Below are 14,140 nucleotides of genomic sequence, written 5' to 3' on the forward strand. Positions count from 1 at the left end.
GATATTACGATTCTTATCATCGTAATAAAGTCTTACAAATAAATATGTATGAACATAGCGGGTTCCAGTAAATGTTCCACCCACCTTCTTCCTCTACTCCTCACTAAAATATTAACGGTAATGAGTGACAATCTTCAGTACTGTGCAACAATATATATTCCAGAATTGGTGTTTATCAGAATGATGTGATGATGTGGATACATTAAAACTCAAAGGAACTTTTAGAACATTTGAAATTACAATTGTTTTAAGGAATCACTGTCTAGTTTTGAGAGTATGCCAGGGCATCAACAATAGTGGGAAACATGGGATAATTTGCATAACGGGCGAAGCCCGTTATGCTAAAATTATCCCATGTTTCCCACTATTGTTGATGTCCCTGGCATACTCTCAAAACTAGACAGTGATTCCTTATATTTCCATTTCATTGTGAAATAAAATTGTAGATTAAGACATTAAAAATCTAGACTAATAGATTTAAATTATACGAGGACTTCCATGCCAATTTCAATAGTCCTCGCACACTGACGTCAAACACAAAGGCAGCCGCACGAGATTTACATGCATATTTGGCCTCCTTAGCGGCAGACATAGAGACAGATGTGCACGAGATTTGCATGCGTATTAGACTTCCTTAGCTGCTGACCTATCGACCTGCCTAATTTAAATTCCGACAGAATTATCAAGAAATAGATTCCCCCAACTTTCTAACAGTTATCACAGAGAAAAAAATTAGAAATGGAAATATTGTCAAATCAATAATAAAGCATACGACTTTTCAACACTTTATGCCACCATTTCCTAAGATAGATTTTTTTTACATCACAGAAAGCTGCTTTTTCAATAACAGTGGAACAATGCCCACCTTTTCACCTTTTTTCTGATCAGTTGCAAACTTATTTTGTTAAAACATTTTGTTTTACATACAATTACACTGAAGTTTATATTTTTATAAAAGACGTTCAGAGAAGTTTCTGAATTTTTTATTCATGTATTCCTCCGGGGCAATAAAACTTGTCCACTCACGTTTGAGATCAACATTAATTGAAACGGTCTCATTTTTTGGACTCGAGTTAGGCGTGCCATAAAAATTGTCAATCAGTCTCACTTTCCTTTCTTAAGTTTGGCCTCACTTTGATTTTGAGTTAAAAGAGTTAGACAACTTAAAAGGTGTTTAACTTTTTGATTTGTGTTCTCACTTTCAATATATGGCGTCTTCGGCAGCAAGATTGAATATTTACAACATCATTAAAAGGCAGAGAAAGGCTCCACGTCCGCGTGTTTTTTCGAGATAGAAGTAACCGATTGGAGGATTTGGGGCCGATCGAATGGGGTCTATATTAAATATCGTTTTAGGCCTGCTACATCCTATTCTTCGTGAAAAGATCATTATTCAATCAATTTCAATTTATTATACTGAATTACTGAGGTAAAGATGACATTATTTTTCTCATGAATATACGTTTGTTAAAGCCTCTATTAATTCATAATTTTAAGATTGTAAATATTTCCCCCCATATATTTCTTGCAAGCATGTTAAAAATTGGTTTCTCAAAGAGGAAAAATCACTACTTTGCCCTACAAGATGGCGGCTAAGGCGAAAACTCCGAGGCAAAATATATGTCCTAGGAAAAGCTGTTCAATGATCTTGTTAGACCCACAAAACGGAACTCCGCCCTGTCTCCTCTTTTACAAGTTCTGGTGGCCCTAGCTACTATTCCTAGCCACTGGTTCATTCTATAACCTCGTCGGTGAACCGCTGGAAATCGCCAAGTGTTCGACTGGAATGGCCACTCGTGTGTAGATCTATCTACAATGTACATTGAAGAGTAGATTTTTTGCGGGTACGTATATCATGTTTAACATCATCGTTATGAAATACAAACTTTCGTTTTACATTCAACTGGAAATTACTCTCATGCCGCTGAATGAAATTTAATGAGACTTTCACAGAATCTTATAAATTTATATACATAATGCCATTGTGTACCTCCTATTTTACCTTTTGATCAAGATATGTAAAGTTAGCTACTAGTAACTGGCTACTAGTAGCTGGATACGACAAGTGGGTAAAGTTGGCTACTAGTAGCTGGCTACGAGAAGTTAGTAAAGTTAGCTACTAGTAACTGGCTACGAGAAGTAAGTAAAGTTGGCTACTAGTAACTGGCTACGACAAGTAAGTAAAGTTGGCTGCTAGTAACTGGCTACAAGTCAATGACTTGAACCTTTTAGTACCTTTTGTGTAAAATTATGCAAACTTGGGATACAAATGTTTATATTCTTGAAGTAGCAGGATTTTTACATCGCTGATATCCACTAGTATTGTTGATAAAAACAATCTCTGAGCTTTTCCAAATGATATGGCACTAAAGTTACCAAGATATCTGTATTAATAAACTCAGCTACTGGTACCTTTTTTGTAAAATTATGCTATTTCAGGAGAATAATCTTGATATTCTTGAAGTAGATGGATTTTTACATCGCTGATATCAACTGATATTGCTGATAAAAGCAACCTCTTAGTTTTTCCACATGATCTGGTCCTGATGTCACCAAGATATCGTCAGTAATAAACTCAGTTACTACTACCTTTAAAATTATGCAAACTTGGGATACAAATTTTGATATTCTTGAAGTAGCTGGAATTTGACACCGCTGATATCCACTGATATTGTTGATAAAAACTATATCTGAGCTTTTCCACATGATCTGGCACTAAAGTTACTAAGATATCCTTAGTAATAAACTCAGCTACTGGTACTTTTTGTTTAAAATTATGCTATTTTGGGAGACAAATCTTGATATTTTTGAAGTAGCGAGATTTTTACATCGCCGATATCCACTGATATTGCTGATAAAAACAATCTCTGAGCTTTTCCAGATGATCTGGCACTAAAGTTACCAAAATATCGTGAATAAATTGATATTGTTGATAAAAAAATATCTGAGCTTTTCCACATGATCTGGCACTAGTAGTACCTTTCGTGTAAAATTATGCAAACTTGGGATACAAATGTTGATATTCTTGAACTAGGTGGATTTTTACACCGCTGATATTGCTGATAAAAAACAATTTCTGAGCTTTTCCACATGATCTGGCACTAAAGTTACCAAGATATCGTTAGTAATAAACTCAGCTACTAGTATTTTTGGTTTAATATTATGCTATTTTTGGAGACAAATGTTGATATTCTTGAAGTAGCTGGATTTTTACACCGCTGATATCCACTGATATTGCTGATAAAAACAATATCTGATCTTTTTCAATGATCTGGCACTAAAGTACCAAGATATCTGTAGCAGGTCATGAGGAGAAGCTAACAGAATGACTTCATCAGCTATACAAATAAATATCAGCTTAGTAAGAATCAATGATTCAAAAAATATATTAGTTTCTGTAAAGATATCAAAAGATAAACGTAAGTCGTAAACGTAAATCATCGGTAATGTGTTATGTGAAGAGAAGTTTCTGATTAGCCGTGTCAGTAGATATCTGCTCTCTAAATACCCAGCTACTTGAAAAATGTCGACAAAAACTATATTTCACAAAATGTACTAGTAGCAAAAGACACCGGTATAACTGCAGATATCGTGGTGACTTCGATGCAAAATGTAGTGGAGAAGCTATAAGAATGTTTAGATCAGCAATATAAGTAAATATCTGCTTGCAAGAATCAAGTTTGTTAAATGATGTCGATATTTATATCCAAAGCTAGCTTTTTATTACACACAAAAAAGCTAACAACTTCAAATATCTAGGTCATTCAAGTGTAAGATCCTTGGAGAAGTTAGGAGAAAATTTACATCAGCATTATTAGTAGATATCAGCTAAGTAATTATTTCATTAAGTTACACGAAAAGTACTAGTAGCTGAGTTAAATAATTAGTACAGATATCTTGGTAACTTCAGTTTCAGATCATGTGGAGAGCGTGAGATAATCTTTTTATCTCTGATATTAGAAGATACACATGTATCAGCTATATAAAATTTATTTTACTTCAATGGTGCTAACATTTCTTTCCCAAAAGTGCATTATATCACACAAAAAGGACTATTAGCTGAGTATATTATTAGTACAGATATCTTGGTTACATTAGCACCAGATCATGTGGAAAAAATAAAGAGGTTGCTTTTATCAGCAATATCAATGGATATCAGCGGTGTAAAAATCCAGCTACTTCAAGAATATCAACATTTGTCTCCAAAAATAGCATGATTTTAAACGAAAGGTACTAGTAGCTGAATTTATTACTACCGATATCTTGGTATCTTTAGTGCAAGAACATGTGGAAAACCTCAGAGATTGTTTTAACAGCAATATCAGTTGATATCAGCGATGTAAAAATCCATCTACTTCAAGAATATCAAGATTTGTCTCCAAAAATATAATTTTAAACAAAAGGTAATAGAAGTTGGGTTTATTACTAACGATATCTTTGTAACTTTCGTTCCAGATCATATGGAAAAGCTCAGAGATTGTTTTTATCAACAATATCAGTGGATATCAGTGATGTTAAAATCCAGCTACTTCAAGAATATCAAGGTTTGTCTCCCAAAATAGCATAATTTTAAACAAAAGGAACCAGTAGCTGAGTTTATTACTAAGGATATCTTAGTCACTTTAGTGCCAGATCATGTGGAAAAGCTCAGATATAGTTTTTATCAACAATATCAGTGGATATCAGCGGTGTCAAAATCCAGCTACTTCAAGAATATCAACATTTGTATCCCAAGTTTGCATAATTTTACACAAATGGTACTAGTAACTGAGTTTATTACTAACGATATCTTGGTGACATCAGCACCAGATCATGTTGAAAAACTAAGAGGTTGCTTTTATCAGCAATATCAGTTGATATCAGCGATGTAAAAATCCATCTACTTCAAGAATATCAAGATTAGTCTCCCAAAATAGCATAATTTTACAAAAAAGGTACCAGTAGCTGAGTTTATTACTACAGATATCTTGGTAACTTTAGTGCTATCATGTGGAAAAGCTCAGATATTGTTTTTATCAGCAATACCAGTAGATATCAGCGATGTAAAAATCCAGCTACTTCAAGAATATCAACATTTGTATCCCAAGTTTGCATAATTTTACACAAAAGGTACTAAAAGGTTCAAGTCATTTACTCGAGCCAGTTGTGGTAACTTTACTTACTTCTCGTAGCCAGCTCCTAGTAGCCAGTTACTAGTAGCTTACTTTACTTACTTCTGGTAGCCAGCTACTAGTAGCCAGTTACTAGTAGCTAACTTTACTTACTTCTCGTAGCCAGCTACTAGTAGCCAACTTTTCCCACTTGTCGTAGCCAGCTACTAGTAGCCAGTTACTAGTAGCTAACTTTACGTATCTTTTTGATCACACATATTTTGGGTTTCCCATATCAAAACATGGACACTGCCATTCTTTCTATAATATGCCATGTATAGGTAGGTACCCATGCATCACATCCCTTAGCTGGAAGCATATTAGTACCTAGCTGCAATAATGTAGCCCTCTCCGATTTTTTTTTATCTGATATTTTCTGGAGAGGGCTACAATTCCATCGCATCTCCGTAATGGTGCAAATATATTTTTTTGATACGGGTGATTGGAGGCAAAATAAATTATTTTTACATTAAACTTACTTCTTATAAGACGGAATTTTTATTCACTGTCAGCAACATAGCCTTTTAAACTCTAAAACCATGTGAAATAAATCTGTGTCTTTCCCAGCTGCAATATTCAGCAGCCATGACAGTTCACGCGTGACGTAGTGATGCTTTCGCTTGAAATTTGGAACAACCAAATAAAGCAGTTGTCGATGTTTATAAACGATTGTGCTATAATATATTACAAAAACACGATAAATAAAACCATTTCAAGTATTATTTTTGCGCAAACAGCGATACATATGCTTAAAATAAGGGAATTCCTTGTAGATCCGCTCCTATAGAACCTAAATTCTCATTGGCTGTCCCAAAATACAATCCATCAAGGTCAGTAAACATGGCGGATAAATTCAAGTTAAGCTGTTGACACACACGAAAAATAACCGATATATGGATTGTTGTGAATATTTTTGGATCGATTTATGTTTTGCATAATTACATATTTGAATTTCAGGTAAGAGATGATAATAAAATAGCCGTTTACTGATAATTTGAGCCGAAATCCGTGCGGGAGTGATCCACTGCCGCATCTGCGCCATTATAGAGATCCTATGGAGTTGTAGCCCTCTCCCAAAAAAAAAAAAAAAAAAAAAAAATCGGAGAGGGCTACATTATTGCAGCTAATTAGTACCTGATATAATATGTTTTAAGTTGGAAATTCCAACTTTAAAGTTGGCTTTTCCAACTATCTTCGCTAGTTTGCCACTTTAAAGTTGGCTCCTACTTGACCCTTGGCTTTTCCAACTTCAAAGTTGGCTTTTCCAACTTGCATCTTGGATTTTCTAACTTAAATCTTGGCTTTTCCAACTTAAACTTTAATCTTGGCTTTTAACTTTATAGTTGTTAATTTTAACTCTAGAGTTGGCTGTTCCAACTCTTATCTTGGCTTTTCCAACTTTAAAGTTGGTAATTCCAACGGCTTTTCCGACTTTAAAGCCAAGACTTGGAATTGCCAACTTTAAAGTTGGTAAATTAAAGCCAAGAATAAAATTGGAATTACGAACTTTAAACATGTTAAAGTTGGAAAATTAACTTTTAATTTGGAATTACCAACTTTAAAAAATTACTCTTCCGAACGCAACTCCTCCTCTACCATTAAATACAAATTTATTCGAATAGGTGATATCACCTTTTCAATTTGATAAAATGATATCACTTATTCGAATAGGTGATATCACCTATTTGAATACTAGTAGGTGATATCAACTTTTTGCCAGTACTTCAAGACCAAAACGACGTCTCGTAAATTGATGTTTTTATAAAGCAATGTAATTTTTTAATGTCTGGGTTTTTTTATCATATTGTAAAATATTTGCAAATTTTTTTCTTTCTACTATTGCCAGAAAAAAAAGAAAGAAAAAAACATGATTGCGGCTTTCGAGTTATTAGCCATCTTGAAGCACCGGCGGCAAACGGTAAATCTAGTTTTCCAGATTACCCTCAAAATAAGTTTACTATGCTGAATTATCATTGTCACCAGTCCAGAAGAGCTAAATTTATGTGCTTTTGTTGATAATTTTATGCATTTCGGATTGTTTTAATCAAAAATCTAGTACACAGCATTCAATAAAAACTGGAAATCCTGGGAAAGTCGGCATTTGCGAGTACTAGTTTTACCGCATTCCAACGCCATTAAGCTTTCAGATCGGAGGAAAGGTTAACAAATCGTGGTGGTTTTAAGAAACAAAGCACCTAATAATTGACAATTTCTTCCTGTTTTTAGGTATTCTTGTTGTTGTAATTGTCAATTATTAAACTTTGGAATGACCACGCATAGATTTGTCGAATGCACAAATGCTACCTTTGTGCAGATTTGCATTACGAGGCCATTTGAGAATTTTACATGCTCTACGAATAGTCTCAAATTTTCAAAGTATCGGCATGATTGTACATTACAAGAGTGAGACAAATATGTAGATATTATGTAAACTTGAGATGGTACGTAAGACTGTGAAGTTCTTATTTGGCCGTGGGGAGGGGAGATAACGCGGGTTGTCTTTGCCATGCATGGTGCATTGCACGTTCATTTATTGACCAACATGTATAGATTAGACTGTGAAAGGTACAAAAGATTGTTTATGGGCATTAAGAATGTAAGAGTATAAATGATTATTTGTTAAATGTAATACACAACAATGAATATGGGCATGATAACCCACAGGAGTCATCAGTTTTATCTATAAAAGGAATGCAATCTAATAAAATTAGGAATGCAATCTAATAAAATTAGACTTGTATTTTTCTTCCTCTACTATAGTATAGGCCTACGCTTCAATACATTGAAGCATATAACGTTACATGTAGTAGAGGAGAAAAATAAAAGTCTAATTTTAAAAAGATCGTAAAGGAAGATAAACTATAACCAGTGAGCATATTGAAGCTCACTGGTTATTGTTTATCTTGTTTTAGGGATAAAATTATTGAATCCTGTGCATAACCATAGGCACCTTCAAGGCTATTGATGAAGAATAACCACAGGAGTTTGCAAATTTCCTGAGGAATAACTGAATGGTTTCACAATAGACAATTTTCACATTCTACGAGATATCTCCCATTTTCAGTGTAACACTCATTTTTATCACTACACTCTTTATTGTTTGTAACATACCTGTGGAAATGTTTCCACCTTCAAATGCTATTGGACATATTTGATCTGTTCCTGTATTGCCAAAGGATGGGGCAACATTTAAAACATATTCAAAATAGATTTCATTCATTACAGGAAGTTGATAATGTTATAGAGGGAAAAGAGTATGACACTAGATTCAGTAGTAGATTGACCCTGTAAAAGTTGTCTATACGGAAGAGACCTATCCTCCACTGATGGCAGAAGTGCCTATGTATGAATCGGTAATTGAATTCACAGTGACATTGCCCACAAATTGACTTGTACACTGAATAAACTAGGCCCTTTACAAGCGATCAAGTCATTAAAAATAACCCAAACATTATGTTGCACGCAAGGTGTTCTCAAGAGTGCGTTTCTGATTGAAATTGTCATTGTTATCATAAACTTTTCGCATTTTCATCTTTTTCTCCTCAAGAACCACAGGGCCAATATCAACTGAACTTAGCACTAAGAAACATTGGGTGAAGGGGAATCAAAATTTTTGAAATAAAAATCATTCCATCTTTTTAAGGGTAGATGATAAAAAAAATTGAAAATTTGGTGTGATCAATTTATAATCTTAAGAACCTCTGGGCCAGAAAAGATGAAACTTGTAACAGTATGAAAGCTTCTTGACATATGTTCAATTTATGACCAATGGGGGTAGGGTACAACTTGGAACCATCATTGGCAATCAAAGTTTAATATTGAAATTTATTAGTAAAATCTTCTCAAGGACAACAGAGACATAATCATTTATATTTATATGAAAGCATCTTCCGGTACTGGTAGTGTAGATTAAAGCTGAACACGACTCGTAAATAGGCATACGCCATTTTCGATAGCATTATCTACGATACATCAATACTAGGGTATTCTTGTCGCTTTCGTTACACCTGACTGCTTTATTGTCAAGAGTATCGGCGTGGAATGGCGACCCGTGTTCGTGATTTTCACTACCTTTGTTTACATTTTATTGCAGTTACGTTTATCTGTGTTGTTGTATAGCCTACTGCACTGACTTATACGACTATAATTGTAAATTTATTTGGTATCTTACTTGCCTGCATTTGCCATTAGACGAAGTATTACGTTATTATTCTTGCTACCAACTCCTGTATAGCATACATCCGTCTACACCGGTGTTGACTGATTACAATGAACAATGACCAACTCCTGCCCTATTTATAGGGGTCTGTAGAGTAGCGAGACTCGGGAACTAAAATGGCGAACACATTCTTTTTACAAATCATGTTCAGCTTTAAGTTTAACTCAGACATGACCCCAGATGCTAGAGTGGGTCCACAATGGGTGATTCAAGATTGACATAGGAGTAAAAGTGAATTTATGATCAGTTAAAGCAAAAAAAAAAAAAGTAATAAATTTGAATTCTATGAATATACAGGTTTTGTGAAGAATGGAACAGACTGTTGTGACTGATCAGCCAATGGCAGATGCCAGCAAAATAAAGACTGAAAACATTAACTCAGTGTATCAGTCTTACGTCCAGTATCCAAACCCTGGACAAACAGCCAATCAGCAACAGCAGGCAGCTCCGGTCAACCAACCAAAACTGTCCAACAAGAACCCAGTCATGCATATCAATGAACTCAGGAAAGGTAATTAGGGACACAGAAAACAAAGGTTCAATGTCAGAACCCATAGGTTTTCTCTCTGTTACACTACATTAAAGAAAAGAAAACCTATGGGTTCCAACAACAACAAAGATTCTTGCATTATTGTCATTTGAAGTACTATTCATGTGATCTTCATTTAATTAGATCTTTGCTCCTGTACATGCTATGCTCATAGGAGTATGAGATTTTTTTAATCAGCATTATTTAACATGTTATTTAAAATGTTGAACAGCCACTGTAAGTCTATACCTCCACTTCTGAAGAGAATGTGCAATTATAAATATCTGTGGAGCTATTAACTTCCAAGTTTTTTTTTAGTTTTATTTATGCTATTTTTTTGTTGATGTTTTTTAGGACTGGTGTTTGATATCAGCACAGTGACCACAACAGAGGAGAATGTCATCGTGAAGACAGAAGCCTCTACGACAGAGGACGGTCCTGGTCAGACTTTGGCAATCACACCAGAGCCAGCCAATAAAAAGAAGAAGAAGCAGGAGACGGCCTACAGCTGTAATGTTAAGGTGGACGGGGAAGTGTTTACAGGGACGGGAAGGTCACAGAGGCTAGCCAAACTGGAGGCCTGTAAATACGCTCTGTTAAAGAAGTTCAACATCCTCTATGTACCAGGTTTGTTTAAAATTATTTATATTTCTAGCTCACCTGAGTCAAGGTTGAAGTAGATTTCTCTCATAGATAGTTTCCTTGGAGTGCATGTATGCACATACACTGAACATATATATTTTGATGAATTTTACAGTAGTCTTGGTTCTTATGAACATGAGCTAATTTCAAACGGTCAAATACATAAACATCCAAATCTCATTTGATATCTCGCACTTGATGGGGGTGTAATTTCAACATTCTGTAATTGATATTGCTAAGGTAACTAAATTTAATTAGTTTATGCTGCCATATGTTTTATTTATTAGCATAAATGTATGTGCATATTTGTGAGAAAGGTAAGTGCTATGGCCCATGGGCCTCTTTTCTTTCAAGAAATAAAGAATGCAAAAATGTAGGAATTTGAAATTCATCAGTGATAATATTTATAAGCAAGAAATTTATAGAGAAAAAATTGTTTTTAAATTTCTTTTCTAAGGTTATGAAAATCTAAGTGAGGAGTCCACAATTTTCACTGGGATAAAGAGAAAAAACCCAGGACCTCCTAATGTCCCTAAACCCAAGAAGCAGAAGAACAGTGCTCCCAAGAATGCTCTAATGGTGCTGAATGAAAGACACCCAGGATTAAGTTACAACGTGGTGTCCCAGACTGGACCTGTGCACGCCCCAACATTCGTGATCTCCGTAGAAATTGATGGACAAACTTTTACAGGAACCGGAACATCCAAAAAATCGGCAAGACTAGCAGCAGCACAAAATGCCTGTAATGCATTGAACTTAGCATATGTTTCATAATTTCATATGTTTCATAATAGAACTCTTTTTCAATATTTTCTTGTGTGTTTTACTGTGAAGACAAATGGCATTTTGTAGGAATTTTGTAAATATTTTTAAAAAGTATTTAGATAACAATGAAACTAAAAAGGAGAATTGCATGTATCTTGCATGCATCTTTGTTAGCAATCCTATTTACATAGTTAACATGTTAGGGAGTTTTTCACAAGGTAGTTTATTCTTTATGACACTTGTTTTTCTTTAGATTTTTTGTTAAGAGACTTTCAAGGTTTTTCTTAAAGATGATTATATTGTAAAGGCCAAGTTTCAGTTGTGTGTTCAAGATGGTAGAATTATGTCTTCCTCATAGGAAGGAGATATGCTGAATATGTTTGATTTTAATGTCCATTCAAGAAGTTTTTACTCATAACAAGACGTTACTTTTTGTCAGTCAGGGAAACATCCATTAAACGTGCCATCTTGAAAGACAATGTTTTAGTATGGAAGTGGTCCTGTTGTTTCTGTGTACATGCAACATGTACTGTAAACCAACTTTTATTCACGTGCGAGAAATTTTCGCGAAGTTCGCCAGAGCCTCGTCATCGCGAATATTTCATGCCGCGAACCGGTCCTCAAAGTCTCTTTGTCAATCAGATCAAAAAAGGCTTGATCGCAAAAATTAATCGTTGTGAACTAGTTTAACCCCAATAAATCGCGAAATAAAGTTGTCGCGAATAAAAGTTGGTTTACAGTAATCTAGCATTAAAACATAAAACATGATATATTGCCCCCACAAAAGTCAAATTTTGAAAACTTCCTGAAATGTGCTGAATTCAATATTAAATTGTATGAGAAATATAAATTAACAGAAAATAGTATAGTGTCAAAGCAATGTATTCACAATTTTTGTTTTATGACGTCACAAACTAGTTCGATTTTATATTCAGAAAGAGGACAAAAACAAAATTTCAACAATTTTAGCTTTAAAATTTATCAAGTTTGTTCAGGAACAATATGACATATTTCATTGATATTATCATTCTACACATTATATCAAAATATTGATCCTGAACACACACTACTCAAAATATCGACAAAATATGTACATTTTTCTGTAAAATTCATAAAAAAACTGAAATTTATATGTTTGTGACGTCTACGTACATATGGCGTCATTACTTATGAAAATAATCAGTGCTTTGAAGTCAGCATATACTCCCCTGTTTAAGAACTTAATTTAATATATCTCCATCAAAGTTTGATTTGGGGGGCAAATAATGGTTATTACCGAATAAAGTTCTTTAAATGAGGATGATAGGGGATATTGAATCTCATGGAACACAACTTTGTCCAACAAACAAAACATTCTGTAATCTATGTTATATTTCTTTTCAAAACTATACACAGGAATAAATATGGTTGAACAATGTTTGTTTCATCTTGGTAATAAGATGTTATAATAAACAGTTAACAGGAGAACTTCATGGTGAATTTTTGTCCTTATTAACTTCCACACTTGTTGTATATGAGCAATTTCAAGAAAAAAAATGGACTGAAAGTCGTGACTCATGGAGTAGGCAGTGATGAATTTAGTCTTCTATTGAAATTGTTAGCTGCAATACCTACAGGACAATATGTTGTACCTTCACACACTCACTGTGTGCCTCTTATCATGAATGGGTAAACAGAGAAATACATAGAAGTATGAAAAATGACAGAACAATTGTTGGTGTAAGTGCTTTTGCATAGCCCTTTATTCACTGACAAGCTTGAAATGCTTCATACAGAAAAATGTATCACTTTTGTGAAACCGATTGTATATTGACCATACAAATACAATAAATTATTGGTGATAACAGTTTCTTAAATGAGATAGGCTACAGACATACAAGTGCATGACACAAGTATATCAGTTATCCCATTTAAAGTCAACATTGTTGGTAGTGCATGCTCCTATATTTCCATCTCTTTTTGTTTTCTTTTTGAAAATTCATTGAATGTTCGATGAGTTGATTTCTTGATAATTCAACCAGAATGTAAATTTCGCCAAGTAAAAGGTCAAGAGCTAAGAAGGCAGAATATGCATGTAGATCAAGTGCGTCCAGCTGTCGGTGTGTATGACGTCAGTGGGTGGGAACTATTGAAATTGACATGGGAGGCCTCATGTAATTTAACTAAAATTAAAACGATTTTATTTCACAATGAAAAGAAAATAAACGGAATCACTGTTTGGTTTGTGGGATATGCCAGGGACATAGCGATAAGTTGGATGCCCGTTATGCAATTATATCACGTTTCCATTTATCGTTGATGTCTTGGCATATCCAACAAACTAGACAGTGGCTCTTTAAATATATTCCCGAAAAAAAATAGACGTTGAAGATGGCATTTTCGTTAATGAACTTCTTTCGGAGAAAAATTTAAATGTTCAGATTGCTTTCGGTGTGTGTTTAACAGTCCAAAATATCTGACGTTTTCCAGTTTTTTACGATTTTGATATTTTACGTGCAGGTGTAACGTTGAATATTGACCCGAGTTGAAAATTGACCCGAGGTTCATTTTTTCAACGTTGAATATTGAACCGAGGTGTTTTTTCTCCGTTGAAAATTGAGACCAAAAGTCATTGAATTTATACCCGGGGTCATTTTTCAACAGCTTGATAATTTTTTTCTTATCCCTGATGACCTCAATAAGTTGAAAATTGACCCTGTTGAATATTGACCCCACCTCAGAGTTTGAACATTTTTGATTAATTGATTGATTGATGACAGTTGTCATCCCGTGTATATAGACATATGTACATTTAAACAGGTTGGCCAACAAAGGAGCACAATTAGTGCCCATCGA

At 34.4% G+C, this 14,140-nt stretch overlaps 1 protein-coding gene across 3 annotated transcripts in view; it reads left to right on the forward strand.

Annotated features, from left to right (window-relative positions):
* The window catches only part of LOC134240152 (interleukin enhancer-binding factor 3 homolog), a 141,954-nt gene extending 129,892 nt beyond the window's left edge, over positions 1-12,062 (forward strand). Inside the window, exons 2-5 of one of the 3 annotated variants that reach the window (XM_062722252.1) lie at positions 7,297-7,376; positions 9,667-9,880; positions 10,253-10,525; positions 10,998-12,062. In XM_062722252.1, coding sequence (XP_062578236.1) covers positions 9,679-9,880; positions 10,253-10,525; positions 10,998-11,314 — 792 coding nt within the window. In that variant the 5' untranslated portion in view covers positions 7,297-7,376; positions 9,667-9,678 and the 3' untranslated portion in view covers positions 11,315-12,062. Of the gene's footprint in view, positions 1-7,296; positions 7,716-9,666; positions 9,881-10,252; positions 10,526-10,997 lie in introns of those variants that run through there. The other 2 variants (XM_062722255.1, XM_062722254.1) reach the window with 2 other exon arrangements.
* Positions 12,063-14,140: the final 2,078 nt, after the last annotated feature.

Source organism: Saccostrea cucullata, unplaced genomic scaffold (assembly GCF_032062105.1).
Source record: "Saccostrea cucullata isolate Sc308-1 unplaced genomic scaffold, CSIRO_AGI_Scuc_v1 ctg74, whole genome shotgun sequence".
In the NCBI taxonomy this organism is placed as follows: Eukaryota; Metazoa; Mollusca; class Bivalvia; order Ostreida; family Ostreidae; genus Saccostrea; species Saccostrea cuccullata.